This window comes from Bolinopsis microptera, chromosome 12, assembly GCF_026151205.1.
Source record: "Bolinopsis microptera isolate Bmic1 chromosome 12, MBARI_Bmic_1.0, whole genome shotgun sequence".
In the NCBI taxonomy this organism is placed as follows: domain Eukaryota; kingdom Metazoa; phylum Ctenophora; class Tentaculata; order Lobata; family Bolinopsidae; genus Bolinopsis; species Bolinopsis microptera.
The window spans coordinates 11,783,866-11,801,439 of record NC_087083.1 but is presented as its reverse complement, the minus strand read 5'-3'; the positions used below and the strand labels follow the sequence as shown (position 1 = coordinate 11,801,439).

General features: G+C 38.1%; 4 protein-coding genes across 6 annotated transcripts in view; 1 reads left to right on the top strand and 3 right to left on the bottom strand.

Annotated features, from left to right (window-relative positions):
* LOC134824344 (NAD(P) transhydrogenase, mitochondrial-like) overlaps nucleotides 1-17,574 on the bottom strand; it is a 1,149,555-nt gene that overhangs the window by 1,086,686 nt on the left and 45,295 nt on the right. The gene's annotated exons all lie outside the window — the stretch shown is intronic.
* Nucleotides 1,857-17,574, top strand: part of LOC134824345 (transportin-3-like) — a 41,514-nt gene continuing 25,796 nt past the window's right edge. For all 3 annotated transcript variants that reach the window (XM_063836231.1, XM_063836233.1, XM_063836232.1), the window contains exons 1-4: nucleotides 1,857-2,004; nucleotides 2,172-2,350; nucleotides 2,492-2,588; nucleotides 2,805-2,879. In XM_063836231.1, the coding sequence (XP_063692301.1) occupies nucleotides 1,877-2,004; nucleotides 2,172-2,350; nucleotides 2,492-2,588; nucleotides 2,805-2,879 (479 nt within the window). In that variant the 5' untranslated portion in view covers nucleotides 1,857-1,876. The remainder of the gene's footprint in view (nucleotides 2,005-2,171; nucleotides 2,351-2,491; nucleotides 2,589-2,804; nucleotides 2,880-17,574) is intronic.
* LOC134824464 (glutamate receptor ionotropic, kainate 2-like) lies at nucleotides 5,324-8,198 on the bottom strand. The gene is made up of 2 exons (XM_063836369.1): nucleotides 5,913-8,198; nucleotides 5,324-5,831 (listed from the first exon to the last, which is right to left on the bottom strand). Exons 1-2 carry the CDS (start codon nucleotides 8,196-8,198, stop codon nucleotides 5,427-5,429), a joined length of 2,691 nt encoding a protein of 896 aa, XP_063692439.1. The 3' UTR covers nucleotides 5,324-5,426.
* On the bottom strand, nucleotides 8,788-12,289 carry LOC134824426 (glutamate receptor ionotropic, kainate 4-like). The gene has a single exon (XM_063836329.1). The coding sequence runs from the start codon at nucleotides 12,283-12,285 to the stop codon at nucleotides 9,520-9,522; it is 2,766 nt and encodes a 921-aa protein (XP_063692399.1). The 5' UTR covers nucleotides 12,286-12,289; the 3' UTR covers nucleotides 8,788-9,519.

Sequence of the window (17,574 nt, the reverse complement as noted above, 5' to 3'; positions counted from 1 at the left end):
CAGAGTGGTCGTATTTTCTCCGAATTTAAGGTCTTTCTTGCGAAAATTTGTTCGATTTGGTAGCATAAGGTTCTATATCCCGGCCAAATTAACGACACGAAAAAAATGTTGGGGTTACTAAAAGCTCCAGGGAGCACCAAAAGCTATAATACGGGTCCCAAAAAAACCTAGTGGAAATCCAGGCTATAGCTAGCAATGCATTATCCTGACTGAGAGGTTGATTTAAGATGCAGGCTGGCAATGATAACTATGTAAAATCCCATTCTAAATTTGTTGAATGAGATAAGCACAGGTCGATAGGTAGTTTAACTACCGGTTTACAAATTTGACTCTCCCACATGGCTCTAAGTGACCACCCTATTGTGTACGCATCAAATGAACAAGTACAGTCCATGTTCATGAAGATTTAGGTTTGATAAAATTCTCATAATTTTAATAAAGTAAAGTAAAAGTAAAGTAAAATTTATGACATCACATCATCACACATGTCTACAAACTATCATCACACTAATAGGTGGCATGATTAACTTTCTTTTGGACTTCCTAATTATTCTTCCATGTTTCCATGGCACTGTTTATTTAAATAATTAACATCCATTGCATGTTAATTGTGAAGTCTTTTCAATTGTTTAGATAATGATATTTCTTGATTGATCTACTTGACAGCTCACTATATAACCAGGGCTAAGCTTGAAACTGGCTGGGGGGGGGAGGGGTTCGTAGCATAGCGATTCTGTGTTTCATTTGTTAATATTCTAAGAAATCCTATTGGTGGTTTTATAGACCACATTTAATTTATTAACTTATTATACTTAGTATTTATTTTTGGTGACTGTATCACCCAGTTTTAACATTTGATAATCGTACAGTTTATTGACGACACATTGACTGAATGTTATTTTATATTCTAATCTATATTCTAGATATTTTATTTATTTTTCAACAGACGACAACTTCCTGTTTTTTTCTTCTATATTAGTTACTCATATCTCTTGTACAGACTGTTTTACAAGGACATTGACAGATGCTACTCACATTAGGCATTCATTATTGCATCTAAATTATTTCACTTGCATTAGGATTAGAAATTTATTCTCTGGTTAACAGATTTCAAATGTTTAATTAATTTGTAGTATGACAGTAAGGTATATAAGAAGTTATTTAATTTTGCTTGGGCTATTATATTGACTATTGAGGTTTAATGATGATATGGAATTTGAATTTTATACAAATTTACACTATGTGGTTGGGGCATTTTGCATAGTAAATATGGTTACTACTCCTATATATCATATTATTTGATTGGTATTCGATTTCTGATTATTTCCCTAGGAATATGATTATTATATCTCAATTTGGCTTTAGGTAGGGTGCCCCGCTAAAAGAACTGGATTCTTCCAGGAAGCATCCCGTGCACAGAGCTTGGTCTACATATATATTAAATTATTAAACATTCATTCTGTACGTGCACGAAAATTTATTTCAATATTCAAAGTTACGTTTGCTCGTCACAAATGAAATTTAAAAATCACACATTTCACATACACTGCCTGTTATAGCAGTAAAGCAATATTTCACTGCTTGACAGTGAATAATTCACTGCGATATATTCAAAACCATGATATCACCATTACATGAAAAGATGTTTATTATTTTATTGCAGCTGTATATTCTATTCCTCTGCAACCCAATATTAATTAAATGTCGAATAGATAATATTTTATGAAGTTAGTTTCTCTTTATTCAACATTGTAGTTTCAAGAGAAAAACTGGAAGACAGTTATTCATACTATAACTGCGTTCTTCTGTCATTTTTAGACTAGATTTTCACAAAAATTGTTTTGCAGCTTTAACCTAAATATATTATTTATAGAGCATGGCAGGAGAAGGAAAGCCTCAGCTACATGAAGTGTATGCTGCGCTCTCAGTATTATATGATACTCAGAACAGAGATAAGCTTGGAGTAGAGAAAGCTTCCACATACCTGAGCCATATCCAACAAAGGTTACCTTTAAAAAAATTGATATTATTAAGAATCTTATGAAGAATCTTTAAAGCTACAATATAGGAATAGAATAAAGCCATTGCAGACATCCCCTCTTCTATACTGCTACTTAAGTTTGTGATAACTAAACTATAAATCAAAAATATCAAACCGCTAAAAATTTCAGTGTTTGGGCTTGGGAACTAGCTGACACCCTGCTTATTCAAAACAAAGGAAAGGAGAACAATAATTTTGCTGCTACTATGTTGCGTAATAAGATCCAAAAAGAGTTTCGCGAGCTTCCTGAGAATAGTCATGCATCTTTAAGAGATTCCTTATTGAAACATCTGGACTTATATCGTGAAGGTTTGTTATTTGTTCAACTTTTTAAATGATTTGCTTCTGTAAATAGAGGTTTGATTATGCTAACTAAACAAAAAACACAACATTTTTTATTTCAAAATCAGGGAATTGGAAGTTGCTATTAATGACAATATAAATCATCAGGTGATGCAGTTTTAGTGACCAAGCTCTCGTTAGCTGTGGCAGATCTTGCTCTGCAAATGGTTTCCTGGAAGAATGTAGTCAATGATCTTGTAGCAAGGTGATTGTTTACTTTGATTCGGACTCACTGAGCAGTGATCAATTTTAAAATCAAATCCTTTCACAATATATTATGTAAATTTTTGCATCAAATTTGAATCTGATGATGCGAACAATGCAGTAATGCTTTATTCTTTTCATTTATGTTAGTACTTAACTTTGTATTGTAGCATATTATTGATGCAATGGTAATTTAATAAGTTTCAATAATTTTCAGGTTCTCTCAAGATTCTAAGTCATGGACTGTCCTACTAGAATGTTTGACTGTCCTTCCAGAAGAGGTTGGAAGCAGGTAACTAAGAAATACAATATTAGTTTTAAACTAATTACAACACTAAAAATCTATTACATTTATTGAGGACGTTACAGAAGGAATTAATTTAATGTAGTTTGAGGAGTCCTCACTCTCCTCACGTCCAACAATGGCGTTTCTCGTGTCGCTAATATGAAATAATTCATTAAAATTCAAAATTTTATTCAGTATCTTGTAAGCTACTGATTTAACAATAGTTTGACATAAATTCAGTTAATATTTTTGTTCTTCAAATAGAGTTAAACGTTTTCAAGTTATGATAAAAAGCATCGATTGGAAACATAACTCCAGATTCCAGAATATAAAAATTTTTTATTTTATACAAATTCGAACATTGCACCAACCAAAAAAAGCATGGAATGCAAGCACAATCAAATTCATATTGTTAAATTAATCATATAAAATCATAAGATAATTATCTTAATACGCATCATTAATCAGAGATTAGATAAAAAACAACTTCTATATTGGAATAATATCAAAACGAAATAAGACTCTATAAGCATATGTATAAACTATACATCTCTCCCACAACGTATAACAACTAGCTAAAAATGCACCAACACATTAGATATAATGTAAATGTTATAAAAATATTACCTTTTTCACAGGAATCTGTAGCAGAATTGAATATGTAAAATGACTTATCATTGCAATATTAATAAACATAAAAATATTTCCAAGTTGTTGTTGCACTGAGCTCTGTTCCTTATTTCTTTCAGCTCATTAAACGGTTCTTTTGCGATAGTCAAAACGCGACAACTAGCGCTGGATAACGCTGGCCAGCGCAAAATATATATGTTCGATAATTGTCGCTATCCAGCGCTAGTTGTCGCCATACAGCGCTAGTTGTCGCCATCCAGCGCTAGTTGTCGCTATCCAGCGCTAGTTGTCGCTGGCTATGCGACACTGTCGCACGCGATAGTTTGCGATGGCCAGCGCAACTGGCCATCGCAGAAAACAGTTCGATAACTAGCGCTGGATAGCGACAACTAGCGCTGGATAGCGACAACTAGCGCTGGCCAGCGCTGGCCAGCGCTGGCCATCGATATCCAGCGCAAAATTTTTGCGCTATTACTCGTCAGCTAGCGCTGGCCAGCGCTGGCCAGCGCTAGCCAGCGCTAACCATCGCTAGCCAGCGCTAGTTGTCGCTAACCAGCGCTAGCCAGCGCTAACCAGCGCTAGCCAGCGCTAACCAGCGCTAGCCAGCGCAATGTATCAAAATCATATACTTGCGATATTAGTCGGATGATGATTAATCACTTTACACTCGACTGTCACGTGACTTTTTTAACCCATTCTCTGACTCTAGCTGGTTCTGAACGACTTTTCGAAACCTTAACCCTCTAATCTGATCCCAACCCTAACCCTAACCCAATCCTTAACAAAAACATATGCTGAAACCCTAATAATAACGAGAAATTAGACTAACTTCCTTATACGGTCATATCACGTGATCGATACATGTACAGTTTTTCGCCAATATCTCGTCAGGAGAGCATTTTAACCATATGTCATGGGCCCATGGGGGTTAATTCGGAATTAGCGTCCGAAAATACATCGATTGAAGTTGGTTACAACCATCGGGGGCCCTTTTAGAACAATCTCGAAGATCGACTGTAGAGTGATTTAGCACGCTCGATATTAGTATTAGTATTACTCGTCAGCCAGCGCTGGCCAGCGCAATATAGTTGTGATATTACTCGTCAGCTAGCGCTGGCCAGCGCTGGCTAGCGCTGGATAGCGCTGGCTAGCGCTGGATAGCGCTGGCTAGCGCTGGTTAGCGACAACTAGCGCTGGCTAGCGCTGGCTAGCGCTGGTTAGCGACAACTAGCGCTGGCTAGCGCTGGCCAGCGCTAGCTGACGAGTAATAGCGCCAAAATTTTGCGCTGGATATCGATGGCCAGCGCTGGCTATCGCTTAGCGCTGGCCAGCGCTGGCCAGCGCTAGTTGTCGCTATCCAGCGCTAGTTGTCGCTATCCAGCGCTAGTTATCGAACTGTTTTCTGCGATGGCCAGTTGCGCTGGCCATCGCAAACTATCGCATGCGACAGTGTCGCATAGCCAGCAACAACTAGCGCTGGATAGCGACAACTAGCGCTGGATGGCGACAACTAGCGCTGGATGGCGACAACTAGCGCTGGATAGCGACAATTATCGAACATATATATTTTGCGCTGGCCAGCGTTATCCAGCGCTGGATAGCGACAACTAGCGCTGGATGGCGACAACTAGCGCTGGATAGCGCTAGTTGTCGCCATCCAGCGCTAGTTGTCGCGTTTTGACTATCGCAAAAGAACCCATTAAACTTAATTTTAAATTGTATATCCAATAAACTGCTATTATATTAAGAAAATAGATTTAATAATTTAATTTAGTAATTTAAACTTCTTTTTCTAATTCTACCATCAAAAGAGTTTTTAGAATTATCCATCAAAGATAACCCTAAAAGATATTGTTTTGTTTTCAATTTCGATCTTTCAAATTGTTCTCAATACTCTTCAAGCTTATCAAAGACTTCTTCACCTTAAACTTTGCAGTTTTCTTCTTGGTTCTCAGAAGAGATTTCTGGTTCAACTGGACTGATTGCTGGAAGTGGAGATATAGGCAACTTGCTTCTGCGCCCCTTCCTTTTCCTCTGAAAGCTAGTTGCTACAAATGCTAACTTTAGTCTTCGCTTGAGTCTCTCAAGAAAGGTGGTTTTGCCGTCATGAGAATTGTCGCGTATTGTTGCAACAGTTAATTCTAAGATCAAAAGGGTTACACTCACTAACACTCCAAGAATCAAAACATAGAAGATACCAATAAGAGTTTGGAAACTCAGCATTTTGTCGCTGCCAACGCTGTCTTTACCACATTTCCTTTCTTCTATTCTTTTTCCTTGCTCATTCCAAAGGTCGTGAAAGAATCCTTCTTCACGGTATTTCAATAACTGTTGATTAAACAGTCTGGCGTAGGGGGAGTTTATTGGAAGACCAAATGCAAGTGGGATTGTCAGTAATTTTTCTCCAACAAAGAAGATTTCACAGCTGTCAAAAATGTAGTATTCAAGCCACAGAGTATCCTCGATGAAAGCAAATCCACCTTCATCAACCATTTCCATCCCACTATGAAAACTTGGGACATCTTCTGATTGGCTCCCTAGCTTTTGATAATTTGTTTCAATATTGTTTTCCAGAAGGACTGCAGTTATGGATTCATGTCGTACACCCCATTTATAATCAGTTTGAATTAGCAGCTCAGAAGGTTTACTTATAGGTACACCTTGGTTGTCAAGAGTCATGAAGGCTGTGAGGTTAGCTCCATACATATTGGTGATAAGCAGAACAAAGAACCACCATGTCAGAACTATCATTCGTCCAGATGGGCTTCTCGGCAAAGGTTCACCTCCCTGTCCAAGTAAACTGCCTCCGATTACCCAAACAGCATTAATCAGAGAAATTGAATCGGCATTGATCTCTTTTTGTGCCTCAGTTGCCAAACACTTGGCTGAATCATCCGTAGGATCCTCACAACTTTTACAGCAACAAGTTTCATTTGCAAAAGCTATTATCCCATGCTGATCAAAGGGAGAAAGCTTCCCAAATATAGTCTGGAATACTGAAATGAGGGCAAATGCTATGAATATCGCAACCCATGTCGAAAAGGCAAATGGACTCAAGAAAAAGAATCTGTTATCTGTTTTAGACTCCGCTTTCATTATGACACTTATTCCAGAGTCCAGGTAGGAGAAAGTAAAGTCTATATACGATCTTCTCTGTGAGCTTACCGATAAATCCATGGCAATGATATCAATCCTTTTTTTTAAGAGGTCACCTACCATGCCATCCCACTCTCCTGTTGGGTTGCTTTCAGTTTTAGTCAAGAGGCCGTATTTCTTATCTTTTGGCTCAACAAACTCGTATGTAAAATTAAGGTCTTCTGCCAATCTTTTAACAATCTTTGGGCAGATTCCTTCCCAGCACTCTATTTCTTTGCAACCTTCCACATTTGCATTTATAGCAAAAGGAGGAGCATGAAGGGCCCCTACCTTCAAATGCTGACCTTCTAATGTATCAGCAATGCCTGTCGGGGTTTTCTTGACTCCTCCAAGAAATTGAATATCTCCTGAGGTTATTTTGAGTCCTTGAGCAGTTGTCCACGTCCCTATTCCCGAAAATCCACTATCAAGTCCTGTCCCTGGATCTATGAAATTCACGATTCTGTATTGGCTGTCATGATCTTTTGCATGATTTCTATCTAAATTATAAGACCCAGAAGCTCCTGTATAATTAGTGGTCGTCAGAAAACGTGCAATGTCTTTACCAGCCGCCCATTTGTTGTTTCCACATCTTGCATCTGCAACAGTTCCTGTCAACTCATTAATGTTATCTTGAAGTGCTGTAGTGGCGAGCATGGCTGCATCATATAGCATCGCTACTAAAGGGGTAATGTCACTACCTTTCATCTCTCCTGCAAGAGATGACACAGCATCACGCTTAAAATCTCTATAGGTTGGATTCACAGTATCCACATAAAGAGATATACCTATCAGACCCTCATAGTAGATGGGAAAATAATAATTGTTATCAGTTGTTCTAACTCTCAGTGATTGTGGGGTTGAAACAATACTTTCTGTGACAATCCAAACAAAATCCTCGCTCAACAGACCTGCATTATAAGCCTCTTCCAGGACAAATCTACCGTAGTAGTCCTCGCAATGTAAAACAAATACTCTATCTAGAGACTCTACCACGTTCTTTAGAATATCCTCCAAGTACAGGTCAGCAGGATCACTTACAGCTTCAAAGAAGTATACTGAAGCATCAAACTCTTCCTCGGCAGTGACATCAGCCGTTCTTTCAATCAGCAACTGTTGTAAAGTTGTAGCACTGTGGATACCGTAGTTACTGTCAGAGGATATCAGTGAAAGCTTTGTCCAACCAAATTTTGTCAGCAAGTCCACAAGAACTTGTGCCTGGGTCAAATCTGAGGGGGCCATGACATACAGTTGGTTCCTTCCTGCAGTTTGTAGATAAGAATCTGTTGCTGCAGATGCGATGAGAGGCATCTTGACGCTGTTAAATACATCTGCTTGGTTCGCAATATTGTTGGAAATATCTGGAGATATCACCACTACCACATCTTTAGTCAGTAAGTTGCATGAGGCATTGACAACTTCAAAAAGAGAAGACCCATCGTATTCCTCGAACTCGTAATTAAAGTTGACCCCAGTAGAATTGCTGTTGACTTTATTGATGGCATACTTTATTATGTGTTTGAAGATGGGCAAGGAAGCTTCGTCTTTTTCGTTAAGCATGAAGCCTAGGGTGTATTCTTGCTGAAGGCACCCAAGTGGCAGGAAAATGCAGAGGAGAGTTACGATGATCATAAATTCCTATAAAGGTAATTTTAGTATTATATTTCTTGTAAGCATAATACAAGTTCATGGGAAACGTTGTCACAAATAGAAATGGAGTGAAAAGGAACAATAACCAGTATAAAGCAGGCAATATTGAATTTTGTCCCAAACCGCCATTCCTGAATAGAAATATTCTAATGGACAGTAATAACTCATGAAACTCTTATTTGGAAAAGATCAAACGGTTCTAAAAAAGCCTGCTTGTAAAATTGGAATGATAATAATGAGCTATTGATTAATTGATAAACTAAGTTTAATCTTTACTCAGGAGTAGTTATTAGATATAACAAGAAATGCTGCCGCTTTTTTGTGGAGAGGATGAGACGATTATCTAAACCATTGAGGGTTTATATAGTTTCACGGTGTGACAAATTTTACCTCATCGAGCCATTTAATATGGCCACTAATATTTAAATATTTACCAATATCCTCAAACTCAAATAAACGCGTCCATAACTGATTATAAGGCATAGACAGAATTAAAACATATTTTATTGTAAACCACACTAAACTAAGGAGAAGCAGAAACCACACAAATACATGTAGGTATAATAAAGGTTAGTACAGCGACATAATCAACCAGAAAGAAGCTGATCTTAGAAAGCTAGAGATCAAGACATAAGATAGAGTGTGGTAAAAAATAGAAGCCAATGTGTTTTGCAAAGTAAAGACAAATGGAAAAGATAGAGACTTCAAAACTGATAATGTAAATGGTTCTTTAACATTCGCTTGAAACAGTTAGTATCAGTAATACATCTCAAGATTTGATATAATGTAAATGTTATAAAAAGATTACTTTTTTCACAGAATTGTGTAGAAGAAATGAATAAATAAAATGTCTTATCATTGCAATATTAATAAACAATAAAAAGATTTCCAAGTTGTTGTTGCCCTGAGCTCTGTTCTTAATTTCATTCAGCTCATTAAACTCAATTTTAAGTTGTATTCAATAAACTGCTGTTATATTAAGAAAAGAGATTTAATAATTTAAACTTCTTTTTCCAAGACTGTCTACCATCGAAAGAGTTTTTAGAATTATCCAACAAAGATAACCCTAAAAAATATTGTTTTGCTTTCAATTTCGGTCTTTCAAATTGTTCCGAATACTCTTCAAGCTTATCAAAGACTTCACCACCTTATACTTTGCAGTTTTCTTTTTGGTTCTCAGAAGAGATTTCTGGTTCAACTGAACTGTTTGCTGGAAGTGGAGATATAGGCATTAGGCAGCTTGCCTCTTCTTCACCTTCCTTTTCTTCTGAAAGCTAGTTGCTACAAATGCTAATTTTAGTCTTCGCTTGAGTCTCTCAAAAAAGGTGGTTTTGCCATCATGAGAATTGTCGCGTATTGTTGCAACAGTTAATTCTAAGATCAAAAGGGTTACACTCACTAAAACTCCAAGGATCAAAACATAGAAGATACCAATTAGAGTTTGGAAACTCAGCATTTTGTCGCTGCCAACGCTGTCTTTACCACATTTCCTTTCTTCCATTCTTTTTCCTTGCTCATTCCAAAGGTCGTGAAAGAATCCTTCTTCACGGTATTTCAATAACTGTTGATTAAACAGTCTGGCGTAGGGAGAGTTTATTGGAAGACCAAATGCAACTGGGATTGTCAGTAATTTTTCTCCAACAAAGAAGATTTGACAGCTGTCAAAAAGGTGGTATTCAAGTATCAGTGTATCGTCAATGAAAGCAAATCCACCCTTATCAACCATTTCCATCCCACTATCAAAACTTGAAACAAATTCTGATTGGCTCCCTAGCTTTTGATAATTTGTATCGATATTGTTTTCCAGAAGGACTGCAAAAACTGATTCGTGTCGTACACCCCATTTATAATCAGTTTGAATTAGCAGCTCAGAAGGTTTACTTATAGGTACACCTTGGTTGTCAAGAGTCATGAAAGCTGTGAGGTTAGCTCCATACATATTGGTGATAAGCAGAACAAAGAACCACCATGTCAGAATTATCATTCGTCCAGATGGGCTTCTCGGCAAAGGTTCACCTCCCTGTCCAAGTAAACTGCCTCCGATTACCCAAACAGCATTAATCAGAGAAATTGAATCGGCATTGATCTCTTTTTGTGCCTCAGTTACCAAACACTTGGCTGAATCATCCGTAGGATCCTCACAACTTTTACAGCAACAAGTTTCATTTGCAAAAGCTATTATCCCATGCTGATCACAGGGAGAAAGCTTCCCTAAAATAGTCTGGAAAACTGAAATGAGGGCAAATGCTATAAAGATTGCAACCCATGTCGAAAAGGCAAATGGACTCAAGAAAAAGAATCTGTTATCTGTTTTAGACTCCCCTTTCATTATGACACTTATTCCAGATTCCAGGTAGGAGAAAGTAAAGTCTATATAAGATCTTCTCTGTGAGCTTACTGATAAATCCACGGCAATGATATCAATCCTGTTTTTTAAGAGGTCACCTACTAAGCCATCCCACTCTCCTTTTGGGTTGCTTTCAGTTTTTGTCAAGTGGCCGTATTTCTTATCTTTTGGCTCAACAAACTCGTATGTAAAATTAAGGTCTTCTGCCAATCTTTTAACAATCTTTGGGCAGATTCCTTCCCAGCACTCTATTTCTTGGCAACCTTCCACATTTATAGCAAAAGGAGGCACATGTATGACCCCTACCTTGAAGTGCTGACCTTCTAATGTATCAGCAATGCCTGTCGGGGATTTCTTGACTCTTCCAAGAAATTGAACATCTTCTGATGTTATTTTGAGTCCTTGAGCAGTTGTCCACGTCCCTATTCCCGAAAATCCACTATCAAGTCCTGTCCCTGGATCTATGAAATTCACGATTCTGTATTGGCTGTCATGATCTTTTGCATGATTTCTATCTAAATTATAAGACCCAGAAGCTCCTGTATAATTAGTGGTCGTCAGAAAACGTGCAATGTCTTTACCAGCCGCCCATTTGTTGTTTCCACATCTTGCATCTGCAACAGTTTCTGTCAACTCATTAATGTTATCTTGGAGTGCTTTAGTGGCGAGCATGGTTGCATCATATAGCATCGCTACTAGAGGGGTAATATCTCTACTTTTTATCTCTCCTGCAAGAGATGACACAGCATCACGTTTAAAATCTCTATAGGTTGGATTCACAGTATCCACATAAAGAGATATACCTATCAGGCCCTCATAGTAGATGGGAAAATGCAGCCGACGAATCTTATCTGTTGTAACTCTCAGTGATTGTGGGGATGAAACAATACTTTCTGTGACAATCCAAACAAAATCCTCGTTCAACAGACCTGCATTATAAGCCTCTTGCAGGACAAATCTAGCGTAGTAATCCTCGCAATGTAAAACAAATACTCTATCTAGAGAATCTACCATGTTCTTTAGAATATCCTCCAAGTACAGGTCAGCAGGATCACTAACAGCTTCAAAGAAGTATACTGAAGCATCAAACTCTTCCTGGGCAGTGACATCAGCCGTTCTTTCTATCAGCAACTGTTGTAGAGTTGTAGCACTGTGGATGCCGTAGTTACTGTCAGAGGCTATCAGGGAAATCTTTGTCCAACCAAATTTTGTCAGTAAGTCCACAAGAACCTGTGCCTGGGTCAAATCTGAGGGGGCCATGACATACAGTTGGTTCCTTCCTGCAGTTTGTAGATAAGAATCTGTTGCTGCAGATGCGATGAGAGGCATTTTGACGCTGTTGAATACATCTGCTTGGATCGCAATATTGTTGGAAATATCTGGAGATATCACAACTACCACATCTTTAGTCAGTAAGTTGCATGAGGCATTGACAACTTCAAAAAGAGAAGAGCCATCGTATTCCTCGAACTCGTAGTTAAACTTGATCCCAGTAGAATTGCTGTTGACTTTATTGATGGCATACTTTATTATGTGTTTGAAGATGGACAAGGAATCTTCGTCTTTTTCGTTAAGCATGAAGCCTAGGGTATATTCTTGCTGAAGGCACCCAAGTGGCAGGAAAATGCAGAGGAGAGTTACGATGATCATAAATTCCTATAAACGTTATTTTTAGTGTTATATTTCTTGTAAAGGGTCGTTCACATATTACGTAATCAGCCGATGGCGGAGGGGGTTTCTAAATGCTTACGGTAGATTACGGGGGAAGGGGGTTTGATCGTTGATTACGTAATCAAAATTTTCTTTTTCACTCTCTTGAATAATAACAATTTGACAATATTTTAATTCAAATTCCACTCAATTTCACTCTGATAGTGATAAAATTTAGCAATTGATCGGATATCCCACCATAGTATGTAGTTTAGAAGGTGATTGGCCGGATATCGATATGAAATTTCATTAATTTCCAGAAAACATTCTCGAGGGCCAGGTCCGAAAAATATTTTCGGCTCATAATGATCAGAGTAACATGAACACTGGAGAAAAGTGGTTTCCAGGAAAACTTTTAAATTTTGTTACTTCTACGATTACAACTTTTAAAATTTTTGACTTAGACAATTTTCATTCCGAGTCATCCTTGATACGTACCTCTGAAGGCAGAGCTCCCGCTTCCGAGCTTGCACTGCAAAGGGGAGGCCTGCCTTGCAGGCTGTCTTTTGAGATCGTATTACAATGGGGGAACCGTCGATTCCAAAATCGTATATCGAAGGGTAGGTCCGGACTTCGATAATCGAAAAAATATTTTCGGCTTATAATAATCAGGGTGACATGAACTGTGGAGAAAAGTAGTTTCCAGGAAGGAAAAAAAAATGTTCGGCCCGAGTCATTCTCGATATGTACATTGAAAGGCAGTCTTTTAGTTCCAAATTTAAGATATTTGTAAAACAACTTTGTTAAAACATTTTACAAAATTTATACAACATACAAGGCCAGGGGGTTCCTTGTGTTCGAACTGGAAAATTGTTGAAGGTCGAAATACGATTGAAGGGCAAAAATTGTCTTTTAGGTGTTTGAAATGATATCTAGATTCTAGATGAATATTTGATTTAATTTATTTCTTCCTTTACTAGATCGAAATTTTGTAAAAAATTGGGTTTACAGTTGATAACAGAAGGGGGGAGGGGTGTAAAAATTGTCCAAAAAATGATAGCGTAACATGTGAACGACCCCTAAGCATAATACAAGTTCATGTGAACGATTAATAGAGATTAGTGTAACAGTCTTCATTCATTTAAATGATGGAGGTAACATTTTCACAAATATAAATGGAGTGAAAAAGGACAAGAGCTAGTATAAAGCAGTTAATGAGGTAAAAGGTCAATATAATTGAATTTTGTCCCAAACCACCATTCCTGAATAAAAATATTCCAAATTCTTATGGACAGTGATATCACTTCCTCATGAAAATCTCATGGGGGAAAGATCAAATGGTTTTAAAAAACCATTTGCTGCTGACTACTCGTAAAATTAGAATGATAATGATGAGCTATTGATTAATTGATAATCTTTAAAGTTTAATCCTTACTCAGGAGTAGTTATTATAGGTGGTAAACCTACGCCGTAGTAATAATATTTGGCGACGTAATCTCTGATGTCAGGTTCGCCTAAATTAACATGTTGTCAATTTAACATACTACTACTACTACTACTATGTCGGAGCTAAGTCCGATCTACGCCAGAAAACCCCCTCCATATATCCCTGTCCCGCATCAGGGTTCGCAGTTCCTCTTTAGAGTTTGTCCCAACTTCCTTCAGTAACATAGACAAGTAGCTTTGTCTTGGTCGGCCTTGCTGTGCTCTACCGTGCGTAGGTTCCCATAAGACTAAATCACTGGCAAGTAGCTCAGGATGTCGGATGCAGTGTCCCGCCATTTTTAATCTCCTGCTTCGTAACTTGTTTGACAGCCTTGGGAGGCTACCATACAAAGTTATATTGCTGACCTTGTCCTTCCATGAGATACCCAGCACCATACGCAACATCTTTGTGTATGTCCCGTCCAAACTTTTCTCTTGAGCCTTTGTCAGTGTCCAGGTTTCTGATCCGTAGAGCAGTACTGATTCACAAGCCGCTATGAACAATCTAATCTTTAGGCTCTTTGAGAGTTTGGATTTCCAGATATCCTTCAGTCTATGTAGGGCACCCCACGCTTTTCCCTTTCTAACCCTTATCTCCCTATCTGTGCTCTCAATCCAGGAGCCTAAGTAGATGAAATCATCTACATTTTCTATGGCTTCCCCGGATCGACTTTGTAGGTCGCTTGATCGATCCTCCATATTCAGTGTCATGACCTTGGTCTTGCCTTCGTTTATGTGTAGTCCCACGCTTGCTGCCGCCGATTCTACTCTGAGCAGGAACTCGTTAGCCTTGTCCATGTCCTCAGATATAAGTGCTATATCATCTGCAAAGTCCACATCGGTGATGATCTTGGGCCCCACTCTTCTGCTTTTTCTACGTTCGAGGGTGAGTCCAAGTCGCTCCGCATCATCGCCTATGGCTTGCCTCATACAGTAGTCGATGACTATTGCAAAGAGGTAAGGTGCTAAGGTATCACCCTGTAACACACCTGCAAGTATCTCGAACAATTCAGTTTCTCCGTCTGGAGTTAGGACTTTGGCCATTGTCTTCTCGTACATGAGCCGTATAAGCTGCACGATTTTGACTGGAATGCCGTAAGCTTCTAGAATCTTTAGCATTTTCCCACGATGTACACTGTCGAAAGCCTTCTTAAAGTCTATAAATGTCAGAACAGCTGGCAGTTTCCGACTCTTGACACCCTCTATAAGACGTCTCAGTACCAATATCTGTTGAGTTGTTGACCTTCCTGGTCTGAATCCATTCTGGTTTCTACGCAGAATTGTCTCGATTTCTGGCTTCAACCGGTTTAGAACCATCTTGTTTAGAGACTTGGCAACTAGGGATGACAAGCTTATTCCCCGATAGTTCATTGGTTCGCTAAGGTCGCCCTTCTTTGGAATTGGTATGATGTTGGCAGTTGACCATTGGTCTGGTTTCTCACCTTTCAATAGAGCATTGTTACAGAAGTCTAAGACAATTTGATCAAGGTCGCATCGTTTTAAGACTTCTGGGGCTATGTTGTCGTCACCCCATGCTTTCCCTTCCTTTATGCTGGACTTTGCTTTCCTGTACTCATCCAACGTAAACGGTTCTGTTCCGATATTCAGAGGTGGGTGGACTGGATCAATATCCTCTTCCGCGTTCTCTACCGTCGGTGGTGAGCCGAGAAGAGTAGCAAAATAGTCCTTCCATTTCTGAACCCTTTCCGTTGGTGAGTTTCCCTTGATTTTGCCAGTATATGATGGAGCTTTAACATCTTTCGTGTAATTAGTTCAGAGTAAAGTTTGTAAGAATGGAAATACTTTGAGCTTTACTAATGGAAAGTTTCACGATGTTCTAGAGTCTACATCATCCATTTAAACAACAAAAGGACGCTACATATCACAGAATGACTTTATTTTCCGTTAAAAGTAGCCATTTTATAACTTCATGCCCTTAGCAATGTTTTCTTCGCGTTGGAAAGAAATTATAAGCTCTCTGTGGAATTTGGCAACATGTTAAATTGACGAAATTGCGTATAAATTCACGGAATCGCGTATAAACTTAACATTTCTGACGTCAACGAAACAGCACGCAAAACGAGGTCGACTGACTGAAACATTTCTCGTGTGCAATAGTTCTACTGCGCGTGCCACAGACTTCTTGGCACCAATTCACCGAAACTCCAGTTGTTTTGAAATGAATGTTATGTTTATAATCTGTCAATCTTAAAAGAGAATCTGTTTGTCGTACAGTATTTTCCATTATTTGCAGTTTGTTGCGATTTTATCACATTAGTCGTCAGTTTATTTTTCTATTTAGTTTTGATATATTTTCTAGTAGTTATGTTTTCAGGTGTGCCCATTGAGGTCTTTATTTTTAACTTATTATGATTGTAATCAATAAATTAGTCCATTAGAGACGACCCCCTTACGAGGGGCTTTCAATCAAATTTATATATAATAATATTAATTCAAATAGTAATAATTCCTCACAATAACACTGCACTCTTAATAGGAAAATGCCACACTGTGTAGATCAGCACTTAACGACAGAATTTAAACCTCATCTGATAAATATTTCGAAAACTTAAAGTTTTGTATGCTCCAACGGCCATAAAGAATAACTCGACAAATAAAATTGTTTATCACAATGAGACGAGTCCCCATCCTCTTACAAACATTATCGTTCCTAATAGTAACATAATAACAAGACATGTGTCATGTATTAAAAATATATATACTCTAGTGAAAGCCACACTCATCTCACTGATTTGAATTGTCCCTTCATTGATGAAGTGGTGCTTGTTTGGCTCAGCTTTCTTCTTCTTTTGCAAGTTTTGAACAAGAAGTCTATACTTAACTCCAATAAGCTGTCTGGACTAATGAAGACTGAGCTTGACTGAGTATCTGATATGTTGTATTGGAACTGGACAGAGTAACCTTGACTGGCCGAGTACAATTCTTCTTCAACTTGCCAACTCTACTTAGCTCCATTGCTGGTTTCAGTCCAATCTCCTCAAATATGTCTCCGACAGTTCTGTTTAAGTCTTTACTGGAATCTTCAGGCAAACGGAGAATCAAGATATTCTTGCTCCGGTCTTCTGCTTGCACCATCTACTTGACGACTTTCTTTAAAGTCTCGGGGGTAACTGAACTTTCAGGTTGACAAACCATGATATTTTCCTGAACTGCATTGCTGTACAATATAAACTGACTTTCAACCGTATCTTAACGACGGTCTGCACTGCCTTCAACTGTTTATGCAACTGTTTTTCTTGGCAGTCAATTACTGATTCCTGAGCGCTGATAATCAATTTCTGATTCTCAATCATCTGTCCACAGCTGTCATGATGTAAGGCTAAGCTACAAGGTGAAAGGCACAATATCTCACCGTTAAACAAGGCGGGATAAGAAAGCAGATAAGAGGAAGAAAGCAGATAAGAAGAAAAGAAAGTAGATGTGAGAAAAAGAAAGCAGATATTATCATTGCAATGTTAATACAAATGAAATTGTAAAGATTTCCAAGGTATTGTTGCATTGAGCTCTGTTCTTAATTTCGTTCAGCTCATTCAACTCAATTTTAAGTTGTATTCAATAATCTGCTGTTATATTACGGAAAGAGATTTAATAATTTAAACTTCTCTTTCCAAGTCTACCATCGGAAGAGTTTTTAGAATTAACCATTAAAGATAACCATAAAAGATATTGTTTTATTTTCAATTTCGGTCTTTCAAATTGTTCTGAATACTCTTCAAGCTTATCAAAGACTTCTTCACCTTATACTTTGTAGTTTTCTTTTTGGTTCTCAGAAGAGATTTCTGG

Excerpts from the sequence above, each read along its gene's own strand:
- LOC134824464 (XM_063836369.1), bottom strand. The coding sequence starts at position 8,198 with ATGCTTAACGAAAAAGACGAAGCTTCCTTGCCCATCTTCAAACACATA. Across the intron at positions 5,832-5,912 it reads ACAGCTGTGAAATCTTCTTT|TTATTGAAATACCGTGAAGA; the intron begins GTTGGAGAAAAA and ends TTTAATCAACAG.
- LOC134824426 (XM_063836329.1), bottom strand. The coding sequence starts at position 12,285 with ATGATCATCGTAACTCTCCTCTGCATTTTCCTGCCACTTGGGTGCCTT.